The 18321-nt window shown below is 32.8% G+C and overlaps 1 protein-coding gene across 5 annotated transcripts in view; it reads right to left on the bottom strand.

Annotated features, from left to right (window-relative positions):
• Positions 1 to 156: 156 nt before the first annotated feature.
• The window catches only part of KRAS (KRAS proto-oncogene, GTPase), a 42727-nt gene continuing 24562 nt past the window's right edge, over positions 157 to 18321 (bottom strand). For 3 of the 5 annotated variants that reach the window (XM_019961434.2, XM_019961432.2, XM_019961435.2), the window contains exons 4-6: positions 17244 to 17403; positions 9675 to 9798; positions 157 to 4628 (exon numbers count right to left, since the gene is read on the bottom strand). In XM_019961434.2, coding sequence (XP_019816993.2) covers positions 9679 to 9798; positions 17244 to 17403 — 280 coding nt within the window. In that variant the 3' untranslated portion in view covers positions 157 to 4628; positions 9675 to 9678. Of the gene's footprint in view, positions 4629 to 6940; positions 6942 to 9674; positions 9799 to 17243; positions 17404 to 18321 lie in introns of all 5 variants that reach the window. The other 2 variants (XM_019961437.2, XM_019961436.2) reach the window with 2 other exon arrangements.

Here is an 18321-nt window from a genome sequence, read left to right as displayed (position 1 = left end):
CTATCCTGTATCATTTGTGGGGATAATGTTTCAAATTTCCCTGGCAATCCAGTGGTTAGGAGTTGGCACTTTCACTGCTGTGGACCCAGGTCAGGGTCAGGGAACCAAGATCCCACAAGTCGTGCAGCACAGCCAAAAAAAAAAAAGTCCACACTATGATAGTCACCATAACTATTTTTATTACATTACAATAATTAGGAGCAGTACAGTTCATGACAAAAATATTACAAATTTCAGATCACTTCACAGCACATACTCCTATAAACATTTAAAAGTTAATTTTAATTAAAAGAGTGGTCATTTTTAAATTTAATGTTTGATATGACCAACATTCCTAGGTCAGCGCAACCAAACGATGGAAAACAACTGGATCACACTGCATATGTCCCACAAAAAGAAAGCACAATGTACAAAATGTGCATGTTTCAGTTTACACTATACAAAAATAGTTAAAATACATTCCAGGTAAACATGTTACATTAAGAAATAGTACTAGTAAGAAATTGGCACTCAAAGGAAAACTGCAAAAGTATTTTCAACATGAAAACACAAGACAGTGGAATTGGAAACTTTTGAATAAAACATTACATAACCCATTTAGCTCTATAGGGAAGGGGACCGTCTATAATTGACATTTCTGCAGGTAATAATTTTTTTTTCATAAATTCATCTAAAATTGCCTATTATCATCCCAAACAGGCACTTAAAACTATTAAAACAAGTATTACTAGTTATGACTCATCTTTAGGAACTGCTGTGAATATATTTCTAGAAAGAAAGAAATTTCATTTTCTGAAGGAATTTACAGCTACCAGTTATATGCTGTTCAATTTCTCAATGCAGATTTCATGCTACCCAATATCAACAACAAAGTTATTAAATATAAATTCAGCTTTAAAGTTACTAATGGGTTGTTAAAAATCATTAATACAAAATAATCAATAAATTATTACTTTTTGACAGAAGGAAGGGGCAGGTAGTTTTTACCGCCTACAAAGAAACCTAAATGTGTATATGTGTAGGAAAAATGGTTAGGAAAAAAAAAATCACTGGAATACAGATGAGATGAACTTGTGCAAACTGCAACTTAACATGCCTCACAAAGTTTCCATATATTTTAGGACAAAATTGTGCAATGGTGGCCAAGATTTTGATAACCTATAAAAGTTAGGTTCTAATTCCTATGCAGTGTGACTCAGTTAAAATAGAGCCTAGAATTCCTAAGTGGAGATACTCACTCAAATTTTACTACATACTTCTGCTACATTCTTCCACAAACGTTAATGTCTAAAACTATGTAATTTAGCAATTTTTTTAACTGCAACAAGGATTTTTATCTTTAAGGCTGTAATTAGATAACATTTATGTTATTTCTAGGATTATCTCTCCCCTTTTAAAATCTCTACAAAAACAAACATTTTATTAAACCATTCAAAATTCACATAATAAAGGATAATTACCACTGCCATAAAAAAGTTGCCCAGCTACATCAAAAATTCAAGAGTCCTAAAAATCACCTCAGTTATACACTGCAAGTCCTGAAGTATGGCCATTTCTTTCTCTTGTTTAGAAATAAAAGGAGGTACTAAAGCAAGTCTTAACTCCCTACCTAATGTTCCAGAAGCCTGTAGTTTAATATAGCATCTCAGAAACCATATTGATTTTTACAGAGAAGTTTCCTTTTCTGTGAATTAGCTCAGGCATCTGTTTATTTTTACCCAGAAGAAATAACTTTTAGAATTCAATATTTAATTTTGAACATCTATTATAATTACTTATACAAAGAGACCATACTACACGCAGGGGGATTTTAACATTATCTGACATACAACTTAATTTGTACTATAATTGTCTCAATAGAATCACATAATTATGCCAAATTAAAAAAATAATCAAATTTACTCCTTTAAAACATTGAAGTAAACTGATTTAATTAAAAAAGAGCTTGACTAAACAGCTACTTTGGAATAAGAGCAAAACAAGTATTTTAGAACTGGAAGAAACTAAACTTAGAGACCAAATCATTTTTTTGCAGAATTACAACATGCATTATGTTGTATCTGGGTCATGGGTCAGATGCCTCACTGATATATAGACCCTCTAGAATATAAACACTACTTAAGGACAGGCCTTATGTCCCATGTTTGGGTACTCTTAATATCCCCAGTGCCTTGGGCAGTGCCTGGCACTGAAATATTTGCTGAAAAAATGACTTCTGCTAAAGAGTAAGACATGAGTTAAATTTGAAAATGTCTTTCATGGTAAGATTTTAGTTTTTAAAACAATGGAATGTATCACTATTAGCAGGGCTAGTCCTAGTAAATTACATAAGGAATTCTCTCAGCACTACTTTTATTAAATTCTCCTTCCATGGGATAGGGTTCTAACTATTCATAGCAGGTATGAAAACTCCTGCTTTGTAACTGATGAACCAGGCAGCAAAGAGATGATGTTCAGAGGATCAAAATTAAATTGCTACAGCCACAATCTGAAAATTAGCTATTAGGTCAAATCCCATTATAGTATCTGTCAGATTACGTTAAGCCTGAGGAATTTTACAATATAGGACATTTTGGTATGATTTGATGGGAGGCCATCATGGAGATATCCAAAGCAGCAATAAATCTTGAGTTCAGAGAAATGAGAAATATTATAAGAAAAAACATCAAGTCATGGGACATAGAGAAGTGTAAGGTAGGCAGGCAAGACAACACTAATATGGGAAAAGTCCTGGAAGCAGAGAACGATATTTAAAAATAAACTTCACCTCTTGCACAATTTTGCCTAAGACTGGCACTGAAGATGATAACACAGGTAAAAAGTTACAGATGGTGCTGAGACTGACAAATAGGTATATCCTTATGTAAACTGAATGTAAATCACATAGTTATAAAGCTAGATACAGCCTTTGAGATGACTTCTTTAAAAATGAAGAAATGGCTAGTAAGTGATTTGTCCAAAATCAAAGACACATAACTTAGAATCTAAGTCAACTTCCTCCTTGTCCAGTGATACTTTCACCTCAACACACTATCTCAGTTCAAATATTTTAAAATAAGTTAACATTTTAAATGCATTCAAAGAATCATTTTGTTAGCATTACTTTATTGTATAAGCATTAGATATTCTTAATAATGGACCAGACTGTACTGAAGTGTTTACAAAAATGTTACTTTAGCCAGTGTTAAAGAGAACTAGCCAATACTCAAGATTTTGACATTTTTTCATTTCATCGTTTAAAAAAAATTAAAATCTTTCCACCCCACCGAAAATCTCATTTAAAATAATGTTGTTTTTTTTTTTAAGTTCTGTTTTTTGGGGTTTTTTATTTTAAAAAAGTGATGTTCCTGAGTAGGACTACGACATAATGAGAATGTACCTTGCTGAGCTATTCAATCTCTCTGCAAGTCCTTGTTTTTGACCAACCAAGGCATGGCAACAATGGAAGACCACAGGGATGCAGTCCACACTGTGAAACTCTCCATGTAGCTTAAAGGTTCACACAAGGCCCGGCTATGCCACCCTGGTCTCTGTAACACCTACCAAGCTAACTGGCCCAAATAATCTTTTACATCACTATCAGTAGAATTAAAACTACTTTTAAAGATTGAAGTTCAAGAAAAAGATTTATGCTAAGAAAGAGCAATCTGACACAGGGAGACTGTATTTAATTCCTATGAGAATTCTTTATACATGTTAAAATTTTTTTGTTATTACAAAAATTTAAAGCATGTAAATATAGTCCCAAAATGCTTGTTCTAATCCTCATTACCTACTGGGTCTGCCTTAACATAAAAAACTATTCAGAGCATTATAGGAATTTACCTAATGTGGAAAGTAAGTGGCCTTTTAATATTTTCCATTGCCTTGTATTTTTTTCCATTTTTTTCTTTTTTTTATAGAAAAAATATAGTATTTTAGGGAACGTGACCATTTGACAAATAGCAGTGGAAAGAAGAAAACCTTTGTGAACAGTGTAACCTGACATTCATTAAGGGTAACTGAAACTATAGGACAATGATACCTACAAGATGAAACTATAGGAAGCCCATAAATTCATGTTCCCTCGATGTTTCAGTAAAACCAATCATGAAATCTCAACTGAAGTTATAATTAGTAATTAATCCATGTGTGTGACTAGATAAAACAATACAATAGGGATGATTTGAAAGCCTCATTAATTTGTTTCACACTAAAGTTCACAATTGATAAGAAAAATAGGAAGTAATCAACTGCATGCACCAAAAACCCCAAGACAAAAATCTTGGGTGTTCAGTTTCTTTTTCACAGGCATTGCTAGTTCAAAAACCAAAACACAGGGAATACTGGCACTTAGAGGAAAAAAGTTTCCACTGTCATTTTAAAATAAGCATTCAAGATAAAAGCTAACAGTATGGATGGAGCAGAAAGAAAATTAGATAATGCTAAAACAAATGCTAATAATTTAGTGTAATATACAAAAATTACCACTTTTACTTAAGTATGCCTTAAGAAAAAAGTACAAATTGTATTTACATAATTATACACTTTGTCTTTGACTTCTTTTTCTTCTTTTTACCATCTTTGCTCATCTTTTCTTTATGTTTTCGAATTTCTCGAACTAATGTATAGAAGGCATCGTCAACACCCTGAAACACATAACAAGTATTAAAACGTGAATATATATGATGGTTTGAGGTATACAGAAAACAGAAAGGATGTATTACTAGTGGAAATATTGAGAAAGAATAAGAATACTTAACATTTCTATTTAGACATATATATATCAGGTTTTTTAGGATTTTTAGGATTCTTAAGTGTCTTCAAGGATATTTTGGTAACATTATAGGAACACTGATTTTCACCAAAGGCAATGAAATCAATGGCAAAGAATCCTACATACACTTATGTACTAACACATGACTTTTCCTGAGAACTTAATTTGCTACCAGTTTTTCCATACTGGCATACCTCTGTCACCAAAATCCAAATGTATTTGTGTATATATGTGAATATATATTTATACTTAATTATCCCTGAGTTTTAGACATTTGATATAAGCCACGCCAGTATATACTACTTTTATAATTATTTCACTATATTTGAGCCATGGTTCAATATTATTTAAATCCATTTAGATTTAAATAATTATCATGAAGTATACAGTATCAATATATAACTTTCAGTTTTATTAAGGCATTAGTTTCAATTCACATATTTGTGAGAAGAAAATTTAAAATGACCACAAGACACAATACTCTGAAAAATGTAATGCTTCTATTGGAGAAAAGATCTAGATCATTTAAATGGTGGTGAAGTCCACTGATTTGGAGATGTTTCTTAATTCATTATACTTTTAATATCTGTGTAGTATATGAAGTATTCAGAAGTTTTTCATATAAAGTCAAATGCTGTTATCTTCAAAGAAATTGCCATTTGGTCATTTTGGTCATCTTGTTTTGATCAAAGCAAGCTACTCAAAGTCACTCAAAGTGATTTTGAGTCAAAATAATTTTCACCCTCATCATTCATACAGAACATGAAAAATACCACTCAGACTGCTAGTAGGACAGCTGATTTTAACCCTGCAATCCTGAATGGTGCAAGATCTACACCTAAGTCAATTCCTCTCCTACCCCAGTTAAAAGCAAATTAAACATACAAGCAAAATAAAAATTAAAGGAAAAATACGATCTTGTATTTAAAATATGTATTTTAAAATCTGTTCAACTGAAGAGTACTGTGCTGTGCTTAGTCACTCAGTTGGGTCTTGACTCTGCAATCCCATGAACTGTAGCCTGCCAGGCTCCTCCTCTGTCATGGGGATTCTCCAGGCAAGAATACTGAAGTGGGTTGCCATGCCCTCCTTCAGGGGAATCTTCCTGATCTAGGGATTGAACCCAGGTCTGCTGCATCGCGGGTGGATTCTTTACTGTCTGAGGAACCAGGGAAGCCCAAGAATACTGTAGTTGGGTAGCCTATCCCTTCTCCAGGGGATCTTCCTGACCCAAGAATCAAACCAGGGTCTCCTGCATTGCAGGCGGATTCTTTACCAGCTGAGCTACCAGGGAAGCCCCAGTAACTGTTATTAAATGCCTGTTAACCTAATGATGTTTTCAAACCTAGACACCAGAGGGAGTCTCAGGAACAAATACACAACAAAGCTGTATAAATCAAGCCACTTTAAGAACAATGAAAACTGGCTTTTTACTCATTTTAACCACTTCTGTCGAATATGAACAGAAACATATTCATTAAATTATTTTATCTTGAAAATAACTGAAAATTTAACATATTTCTCTTTTATGCATTACTAAGATCTTCTACAATTAATATTTCAATAACTAAATTAATTCTGGGCATTTTCATGCAAGTTACATTTAACTGATTTTCACATTTTATCTAAAATTTATAAAAGTATTACCAATGTTTTTAAAGAATTAAATAGAGTGGGAATGAGAGGCTTGCTCACATTTAAATAGTAGTTGTATAAAAACTGGAATTATTCATTTGAACACTAGTGAGTAGAAGTTCCCAGTGAAGCCCCCAAACTTCACTTGATGTTCCCCACTTACTGATACAACATATGCTTCTGCTTCACCCACAGGAGAGAGGAAAAGTAGGTAGACAGTTCATCAGCAATACAATCAAGGCTTCATATATATAAACCTTCATGTTAACACATAAAGAGCAAAAAACTTCGAGTGACACAATAAAGAATAACTATTTTCTTATAAACAGTACCAACCTTGACTAATTTATAAACATAAACTATTAGAACAGGATGGAATCTTAAGAGAGAATCTATTCCAACTTCCTTACCCTTCACAAATTCCCTTTGATCACACATCCTTATGTAGTCTACTTCAACAGTTTTTATAATGAAGAAAAACATCAATGATACAAAAATGTTCAAGTAGACAAAATGAAAAACCATGAGACAGATACAGAGAAGACACACCCTAAGGTGAAAACAATATATAAGTATTTAGGAGACAATGAAGGGAGAATTTGATTACATTACCTTCTTGTAAGATTCTGACAAATACTTTAGTTTGTATTCCACTGAACTCTTCTTTCTATATAATCTTAATTTTAATGATTAGTGAAATATTAAAATTGCTCAAAACAGGGTAGTGGATGCCTTTTGTTCATGTGGGAACTAATCATTCTCATATACATGTAAAGAAGACAAAACAGGATACCACTAGGGTTATTTGTTCAAACCCATCATTTTAGCACTAAGAAAAACTAATCTGCATATATTTATCACTGTCAAATTCTGTAAAAATATCTTTATTTAAAAAATTTAGGTATTACCAAGTACAATTTCTTCCTTATATAAAATGCTATTCATGATCACTGAAAAAGATTCATCATGCCCAACAATCTGACATTTAGACTACAGTCACTGAAATAGTTTGCACAAATTTGAGATTTTAGAAAAGTATACACTTTCATCTGTTTCAAATAAAAACTGAAGCATAAAGCTTATTTTATTCTAAATAGTTCTACTTTAAATATCATCTAATAATAAACAGAGTAGGAAGAAAAAAAGACTAGCACTTAACTCTGGTCATAAATCCTGTTATTTCAGAAGTTTTACTTTTAAGATTGCATCCCAATGTTGGGTTTTACCACTTCTAAATTAAATATTATTTTGTACAATGATGCTCAAAAAATATTGAGTTCATAAATCTCAATAAAAATTAATGCCAGTCATTAATTTTGCTTTGTTTCTTCGTCTGAGTTTAGTTCATAACATACCACATAGTATCTTTGGAACTTAATCTACTATTCAGGAGTATATTTTTGGAGATACATTATTTCAGACCTTCGACTCATATAAAGAACACCAACCTTTAGTTTAATCAGCACAATGAATGATATCCTCCAATTTTATTTCATGTTCCCCCAGAACATTATATATTGCAAATAATATGCATCAAAACCTTAAGCTTTGGTATAAACTTTATGGCATCTATTGAGGGAAATATTTTCTAAGGAAAACCAAATTTAATATGGGTTGGTTTAGAAAGGAAACTGAGAAATTCCACTCAATAAATCCAACTGGGCAGCTCCTGTGTGCCAGGAACCTCATTAGGCCACAGACATACAAAGATTAGAAGTATGAGATTCTAGCTCTCTTAAAATTCTTACTGTATAGGAATCAAACATAGTTTATTTCACTTTAACATGGTAAGTGTGTAACAGTTAAGAGCAATAAACTGGGAATACATAAGAAGGGCACATTAGGCCCAGTCTGCTGCTAAGTCGCTTCAGTCGTGTCCGACTCTGTGCGACCCCATAGACGGCAGCCCACCAGGCGCCGCTGTCCCTGGGATTCTCCAGGCAAGAACACTGGAGTGGGTTGCCATTTCCTTCTCCAATGCATGGGAAGTGAAAAGTGAAAGTGAAGTCGCTTAGTCGTGTCCAACTCTTTTCGACCCCATGGACTGCAGCCTACCAGGCTCCTCCATCCATGGGATTGGTTTAAAGAAAGATTCTTAGAGAACAGGAGATTGGACAAGCATGAAAGCGTGTTAACTAGTAAAACTAGGGGATGAGAACACTAGCATTCCAAACAAGAGCAACAGCCAAGACTTAAGGGAAGGTAAGAAATAACATAGTACTGATTTACATGAGGACCAAAAGTTCAGTCAAGGAGTTTTTTAGAGATGAAACCAAAGGTGAGAGGGGAAGATTGGTGTTAAGGAGCCATATATATTCTATGAAACCTTTTAAGTATATCTCCCTAGTTGCACTGTGAATAAAGGCAGCAAAAGGTAAACTAAGTAAGAGGTTTCAACAATCCCAGCAAGAAATGATCGAAGTCTGAACTGATGATGTGATGAAAGTTAGAAGGTGGGCTTCCCTAGTGGCTCAGTGGTAAAGAATCTGCCCGCCAGTGCTGGAGATGGAGGTTTCATCTCTGATCCAGGAAGATTCAATATGTCATGGAGCAACTAAGCCCGTGGTGCCACAGCTATCGAGCCTGTGTTCTAGAGCCCAACAGTGGCAACTACTGAGCCCACGTGCATTAAGTACTGACGCCCATGTGCCCTAGAGCCCATGCTCTGCAACAAGACAAGCGACAAAAATGAGAAGCCCATGTGCTGCGACTGGACAGTAGCCCCTGCTCACCACAAATAGAGAAAAGCCTGTGTGCAGCAATGAAGACCCAGCACAGCCAAAAATAAATAAATTTTTAAAAAAGTTAGAGTGTAACATCATTCATAATAGAAATTTGTGATTGCCTCCAAATGGATGTGAAAAATAGGGAGTCATCCCAAGACTCCCAGGTTTCTCACCTGGGTAAAGAAGTGATGCTGATGTCACTACGTTATGAGAGCAGAGATAGAATAAGTACCTGCCTGTGGAATGTCCAAAAGAAAACATACTCTGTAAGAGTGAGCCTTTCCCACCTTCTGGGCCATTAAACTCCTCTATATGGTCCGGCATCTTTTGTCTCTCAAGACCTTGACAAATGTAGAATAGTCTATAGCCATCAAAAAATTGCCTCAATTATAATTAATATCCATTAAAAATAAATTATTGACTGGAAGCAAACTACACCTTTCTTATTTTTTTAATACTTAAAATTAGAATCCCACACCAAGGTAGATCTCAAGTGGTTGCTACTTCGTTAGCTATGAAAAACATGCTTTCTGCCAAAATTAATATGCTGAACTTACCAGATTACATTACAATGCATTTTTTAATTTTCACACAGCCAGGAGTCTTTTCTTCTTTGCTGATTTTTTTCAATCTGTATTGTCGGATCTCTCTCACCAATGTATAAAAAGCATCCTCCACTCTCTGCATTGTAAAACACAACTTCTTTAAAGTCTGTTTCATTGGTAATAGTAATTTATTGGGACAGCCATGTGCAAGAAGTTTGAAATTTTGAGCTTTACTTGAGCATTTTCTTTTCTCAAACAGAATCAGACTGTTTGAATAGAACTGGAGATTCAGTATTAAAATAGGGCATAAATTCTGATTTGTTCTTTGAAGTCAAGTTTTGTTTTGTAATGGGATAAGAATTTTTTTTTAATTTAAATTAGGAAGTGCATGTTTTATTAGTACCTGTATATCAATTAATGCAATCATTTTAGTTTGTTAGTCACAGAATTAATCAAAGTCTAAACTGAAGTTAGATTTAAATTATTTCTTTGACTTAGGGAAAACAAGTTATTTTTGTACCACTGATCCCCACTCCTGCTCTGAGTCAGGAGTGAGGAGAAAAATGGTACAAAAGGGATAGTCAGACCTTTGTTTCAACACACACACACACACACACATGCACACAACACCTCAAAATACAGCTGGGTCAAGAGACTGGAATCACAAGTTCTATCTTCAGTTGCAACTGTCCAGTCAATTTCTAGAGCCCACAAATGGAACTGAGACTGGGACTTTTGTGGATAGAGAACTGCACTATTTAAATAAAAATGCTAAATGAGGGCTGTTTACCATAAAATGAAAATATTTTTAATTGTTTAAAAAATACAAAATAGTAGCAATACAATTTTGTATCCGTATTACAAGTCTTAAGAATAATTTTTAGAACAATATCCAATGTACTGGCTTCATATCTTTTAATTTACACACTTTGAAGGAGCCAAGGGGACTTCTGCTTAAGGCTATGGTGAGAAAGCTACGACAACAAATACAATCATATATGCCCATATGGAGAAGTTTTATGTCTTTTCTAGTCTAGAAAATTAGACAGTAGACAAAAGGAAAAAATGTTTAGATTAACTGTACTGTTAGTTTGTCCCGAAGAATGTAACCACCAAAGTAGAAGCTGACATCTAAAAAAAGAAATATTAATTTCTTAAAAGCATTAAGAATACTTAAAAGTATTAAGTATTTTCTTAAAATATTAAAAATCTTAAAATTTTCTTTAAAGTATATTCTCAAAAATATTAAGAATTCTTTAGTATTTCTAAAAAGAAATACTAACACAAATATTAATCTACATAGGGCTTCCCAGGTGGCACTAATGGTAATGGTAAAGAACCCGTCTGCCAGTGCAGGAGATGTAAGAGACACGGGTTCAATCCCTGGGCTGGGAAGATCCCCTGGAGAAGGAATGGCAACCCACTCCAGTTTTCTGGCCTGCAGAATCCTGTGGACAGAGGACCCTGGCAGGCTACAGTCCATGGGGTCTCAAAGAGTCAGATATGACTGATGCAACTTAAGCACGCATTAATTTACATGTGGTACAAATTAACTTAAAAGATATATGTTCCATCCTTCTGAAAGAAAGATGTTTTTAAAATGTTAGTGGTTTATTTTACCGTACATTTTTTTTTAAGCTTAATCTGTTCTTTCAATTTTAAGATAGAATTACTCACTATGGGAAGTGGCATATTTAAGTCTCTGCCATTGGTAACATCAGTCTTTCTATAACCAAATGTGAAAAAATGGACCCAGTACCTAAAAATCTAATTTGTACCAAAAATATGATTTGCAGTTTTAAATTCAATCAAGCACACAGAATCAGCCATTTAAGTATTAACTTAAGTAAAACAGCTAAAGCTTAATCTTAGCATGCATACATCATCACACATCCACTGCTTACAATAGTTAAGGAAAAGAAAAGGGGCATCTCAATTTTTATAGCAATATTAATTCTTACAAATCTTTAGAATGTATTAAGAACGGCTTCAGTGGAACTCAGTAATTTATCTTTGAAGTAAAACTTTAATTTAAAATTCATAAAATTAAGTTTCAGTTAAGTAGGGATTTAAATAATGTTAATTATATATTAAAATGTACCTCTGAAGTTATTGTATCAACGTGACATAAATATCTGTATACTTTTAATGAAATCAATTTAATCAATTAGGTAACTAAGCCAACTACAGAATAAAAATTCCAACTATTTTCTGAAATCATTAAATATGTTGGTACTTTAAATGAGACAGCCACATGTACCCATATATAAAATTTTTAATATTTTGTATTTATCACTACTGTCTAAGAGGAGAGGGTTTGTTTTTAAGAAATTACTAAATAATTAAGGTATTAAAAGAGCTTTAGTAATGCATATAAAATATAAAGCATGTTGCTGACATTTAAGATATCTTCACAAATGATTGTCTTTTCAATTTGAAAATTAATGCAAGAAATTTCAAATATATGTATATACAAATAAAACAAACCAGGTAAAGCTCATATTTTTAAGAATAAAAACTCTCATTCTTGTTTAAAAAAGAAGGTATAAGGTCAATGTAGAAGTACTGAAATATTCTATGATGGAGGAAAAATAATTTAGCAGAAGCAAATTTTGATTATAATTTATTTCTAAAACTAGTTTGAATGTGTCTGCTTTTTAAGTATGCACATCCCATCACCAATATCAGAATATATGATTTTTGTTTCCAGTAATGCAGAGAGAGTTGGAAGCCAGTAATTAAAAAGAACTAGACTACCCGCCACCAAAAATTCAGTATCAGGACCTCAGAGGCTAAGATAATTAACACCACCAAGAAATAGTTGTTCCAGAATGACTTTTTCATTTCTCATCTTTACTAATAGAAAATTTAAATTAGATTTTAAAGAATCAGTTATTTACCATATTTTCTCAGACTTAATTACTTATTTCTTGATAATATGCTTTAAAGTCATACTGACATGAAGAGAACATTACTGATCCTTGTATGTACCTTAAACCACTGGCACAAAACACTGGTTTCATATTCCAGAATTTGTAGGTAATTTTAAAAGATTAAGCACAGCCAAAACAGATGTTTAATACCTACTATGGTTAGTTGCTAAGGTCTTAACTGGCACAAAATGATTTATTCTTGAGACTATGGCTTGTTGCCACAATATACTCATCTTCAGATCTCACTGATTAAACAACTGAGACACAAGTGTGTACTGTAGGAGCAAAAGTGCATGTGTCTATGTATGTAAATTTTAAAATAAGTTTTAAAAAATATATTTGTACATTCTTCTTTAATCAAGAGATTTGACAGTACTTTCAGCTCAGTCATTATCTGAAAACATACTGTGGAGACTATGGAAATACAGCACTTCAGTACAGGAGAAAGAACTGTTAACCACATCATTCTGTATCCTTATGCCTGTAATGTTTTCACTAACCAATTCAATTTTAAACAAGTACTTGTTCCAGTTAACAGTTTACTACCTGCCAAAATTCTTTCAATGAAATAACACTTCAAATACCTGAATGCAAGAATACTAGCCTTCCTGTGTTGTTGTTCAGTCATTAAGTTGTGTCCAATTCTTTGCAACACCATAGACTGCAGCACACCAGGCTCCCCTGTCCTTCACTATTTCCTGGAGTTTGCGCAAATTCATGTCCATTGAGTCAGTGATGCCATCCAACCATCTCATCCTCTGCCACCCCTCTTCTAGCCTTCTTGGGGGACAGCAATGGGAGGAACAAGATGTATTCTAAAAAGCAACTCTGCATTGCTGAATTGGAAAGAAACCTTGCCGAACGATAACCTACCTCAGCAACTCTGAACTGCTTCGGAGGCTATGCTATGCATTGGTGCACAGCAGGTCCTCGGTTAATTGTTTTGTCTAGTTTTAACACATAAAAAGCAAAGTTCAAAATATCAATCTTTTGTACACAACCCCAACTACTGCTAAACAGAGAAATGTGGCATATAAGAACGTTTTTTGTTTGGTTTGCTTTGTTAAAACAGTTTGATCATAAGTTTTCTTTAACGGAGGTCTCCCAACAACTAAATTTATGTATCTGGAAATTAACAACAACAAAACAAAATTAATTTTAAAAAAAAATTTTTTTTAAACTTAAAACATTTTTAAGTTCATAAAACAAATTTTCACATTATGCTCAAATTGAGACCTCCAGAAAGCAAAAAAGCTGAATCAGAAGTAACATATACTCAGAGAATTTTGCTTTTATCATCCACTTTCCTGAATGCTCCCCACTTTTGATTTTAGCAGACTGGAAAACACACTGCTGATTACCATGGTATCAACAATTTGGTTTCAACAGCCTTTGCGAACACTACCATGCACTGCCCAAAGAAGCCAGAAAAATGTCATCTAGACAGCAGACTTTATTATACACTTGGAACACAGGGACCTGATGCAGCCTACCTGCAGAAACAAAAACTTCTTTGGCCTTTCAGATGTGGACTAAAAGAATAGCTGAAAACTATAATTTTATAAAAATATAAAAGAATTGTATTTTAGCCATAAAAATGGACTTTTTAAAATAAGAAACTAATTAAGTTGGTAAAATATATAGTCTGCAACCCTTACCTTAAAAATACTAGAGTAAAACTCTTAACTTTTCTTTCACAGAATATGTAAATTTTACTTTAAAATTACTAATGTTAGCCTATAAAATTTAAGTTGAAAGTCTGACCTAACTTCTCATGTCTGGTCAAAGAACACAGTTCCCTAGATAATCAACAAGCAGCACAGTACAACCCACAAGCCCAATGCAGCCACAGCCCATATTTTTGTACTGCCCACAAGCTGAGTGATTTTTGCATTTTTAAAGAGCTGTAAGAAAAAAAAAAAATGCAACAGATATCACTTGGGGCCCAAAAGCCTAAAGTATTTATCATCTGACCCTCTGCAGAAAAAGCTTGCTAGCCCCTGACTTTTATCTATAAAAGTTCTAAATGCATGTCCTGTTCCTACTAACTTAAATATAACTTTCTCTTGTTTTGTGTTTTAAGTTCATGCTCAAGACCAAAACAGGGCAGGAAACAAGTAGCTGCTGATAAACTACAATGAGGATATGCATATTCATTTTGCTCAAATAATAAATAAATAATAGGAGATGAATATCAAAACGTTCTGCAGAAAATAGGGCTTCAAATTTTCACAAAAACTAGAGATGTAAATTAAAATTTATAAAAATTTACATACTTCATTTTCTCAATTACTTGGAATAGTTAATTCAAGTCTTCTAAGAGCATGCAAATAGCAAATTAATTTCAACAGAGAGAGATGAATAAACTTTTGAGAGACAAATCAACAAGTCCATATAATAGAGAAATCAAAGATCAGAAACTAAATATCGAAGTTGTAGTTTAGCACCATAAATTACATAACCAGATCAATAAAACAGGATATAAATATAAGAGAAGCTGAGGGCTAGAAGGTTAAGGAATAAAGTACAGTATTTCTTTGTAACATATCACTGTATATTTTAATTCGATGATCCATAAAAATGTCTACAAAACAAATTCAGGTTAATCCACTAGGTATCACATACCTACATTACCTTCCCTACCCCTCCCTCCACAAAAACCAGTATAAAACCTAAAAATCTATTTTAAAAGGAAACCAGGTAGTTTTCCGATTAGTTATGAATGCTGTGGTATATTAAAGTATTCATGTCAAACATTAAGAATCAATATTACTTCTGAGGTAGTAACCATACAAGGAAAGAAGACACAACTGTTTTAGGCTCTTATATCAAACGAGAGTGGAGGGTAACACTGCAGAAGTAACAAGACGACTTCTTCTGTCCTTTATTACCTTTCCACTCCAGATGTGGTCCATGTACCAAAGTCAGCATCACTTGAGAGCTTGTTAAAATTGCGGAATCACAGCTTCCAATCTAGACCCTAATTCTAATTCAGAATTAGAATCTGGGTTTGAATAAGAAGCTCAGTTGATTTTTATGCATATTAAAGTATGAGAAGTACAGCTTTATTTGCAGCCCTTTACAACATCAGGCAAAGTCTCTTATTAGACTTTTTTCTTTCCTTTGTACAATGTAAACTAATATATCTCCCAATCTAAAGTATTTATTTTTAAAGTTATAAATAATATAAGTTAATAAAATGTTAATAGTATAATCTAGGTAGCAGGTTTGCAAATGCTTTCAGTAAAAATCCTTCAATTTTATACCTGAAAAATTTGTATATGAAAGTGAGAGAAAAAGTTACAATGATATAATCATGTTTTCTGAGTACTTCTTAAGGGAAATCCAGGATTCTAGTCAGAGAAGACCAGTGCGAAGATGATAAAAATCAAACCTCTTCCTAGTCTTTGGGACTTGGGAATGCTATGAATAAAATCTTAATTCTTTCAAAGTAAACTTAAGTAATATATGTACCAAGTATTTTTGTAACTTATACATCAGGTTTTAGAATTAGATAATCTGTATTATGGTTAAAAACTATAGTAATTCAACTTTTGATTCCAAATGAAGACTTAAAATAGAATTTTTTTTTCACTGTGTACCAAATTTATACAAGTAGAAAGTGGTACATATAATCTTCCGCCAGGGAAGCAGACATATATATACTAGCTGAGAAATGGTTTACTTTTAAAATTTTTATCCCTTTACAAAATTCAGTGAAAGATCTAGAAGATGTTTTTGTAAGTTTAACCATGTAATGAATTTTTCATCAATTTTCTTAACTTCTAGGATGATAAAGTTAAATTCCATGAGATTGGTTTTCTGGGCCATAACCAGACAAGGCCCCAAACAAATGTTCACCTTGTATGGAACATACCAGTATTCCATCATAACATTATATATTCCTTTCTAGGAATTTATTTATTCTATACGTTAAACTCTTATTTCACACAAAGAGGTTAAATCATATCAATTAATTTTACCTAGGGAAAAAGTTACTTTTAAAGATAATTTTTGAAACAAAATTCAGGATCAATCTGGTGGTGGTGGTGTTTTTTTCAGAACAAGACAGTAAATGAATAACTGAGAATTCCTATTTGCTTTGTAAATATTCTCCTGCCTTAATGAAAACTTTCCTGAAAAACAAATATATCCTTTAAAAGAATATTCTAGCAAAGTAAAATTCTCCAAACATACAACATTTAATCTAGAAACATGACATAATATAAAAGCACTTCAAAAATAGGAAACTCAAAATTCGTCTCCCTGTTAATTAAAAAAAAAAAAAACAGTAAAAAAAAAAAAAAAATTCCCACATCTCTTGAATCCTGACTATAAGATGTGCTGAACTGTTCAATGTGGAAAGAAACCAAAGCCAAAAATAACGCATAGACACTGGAATGAGGACTGCCCTCTCATATCCTTTAGAGAACATTTACCAAGTAAATATTGTTTTACTTCCTACTTTAGTATAATGGAAAAAAAATCAACAGTTATGCTATCAGGTATGTACATTTATTAATGATCACACCTTCCTGCTCCCAAAATGTCATTATTGGAATATATATTAGTAAATTATGATTAATGATTAAAATCACTTGATATAGTTTGAGAGGAAAGATTTGTTATTTATTACAATTTTACTTACCTGTCTTGTCTTTGCTGATGTTTCAATAAAAGGAATTCCATAACTTCTTGCTAAGTCCTGAGCCTGTTTTGTGTCTACTGTTCTAGAAGGCAAATCACATTTATTTCCTACTAGAACCATAGGTACATCTTCAGAGTCTTTAACTCTTTTTATTTGTTCTCTGGGGAGGAAAAAAAAAGTTATAGCACAGGAATTAGTAACAAAAATCTTTCAGAAACTATTCACAACTTTGTCTCATAAAATAAAGGTTGTTAATGTAATTCCTAGTTCCCATCACACCAAATTTTCCTTTCTCCTCCTTCTACTTGTTTTTCTCTATTCTAAACAGAACTTCTATGTCTTTTAAAAGATCAAATATCCAGAAATATAATAGTACTACAGTCTAATAGGTTCATATGCAGGTAGGTCACAATGATAAAACAGAAATAATGAAAAATTTTAGGCCAAAAAAGTGCTATGCCTAATTTTTAAAATTATAATCTTAAAAACACATTCTGTGTATGTTGTTAAATATATATATATAGAATTAATGTTTTTATAAAAACATGAATTACAACATTAACATATTTTTAACCTTCCATTCTTAAAAAAGAACACCAAGTGGAAAGATTTTATTTCTATGTGAACAATTATTTTAATAAAAGTAATCAATTTTATGCAAATTCGCCAAGATTCTTTAAAAACTGTATTAACACTTCTGTCTTTTAACTTCAGAGTTGTGTTTTTTCCTTAATTATCTAAAGCCAGTACTTATTTGATTCCAAGAAATGCCACACTAAATGGACTTATTTTTTAAGGCTATTCAAGTGGTGCCATCTCAATTATCTTTTCACATTTTTGTTCATGGTTTTCATTTTTATGATGGATCTAGCATAAAGCTTTGTTTCTCCAGTACAGAGTGGTTAAGAGCACAGGTTTTAGAGTCAAATAGACCTGCTTTTCAATTCCAGTATCGCCACTGTGTGATCTGGAACAAGCTGCTCAACTGCTCAATCCCTAAGATTTCATTTGCAAAACAGGGATATTACCTACCTCACAAAAATTATTCTATATTAGATAATTTGTGCATGGCAGTTAG

Source organism: Bos indicus, chromosome 5, assembly GCF_029378745.1.
Source record: "Bos indicus isolate NIAB-ARS_2022 breed Sahiwal x Tharparkar chromosome 5, NIAB-ARS_B.indTharparkar_mat_pri_1.0, whole genome shotgun sequence".
NCBI classification, from domain to species: domain Eukaryota; kingdom Metazoa; phylum Chordata; class Mammalia; order Artiodactyla; family Bovidae; genus Bos; species Bos indicus.
This window is presented reverse-complemented; position numbering and strand designations above follow the sequence as displayed.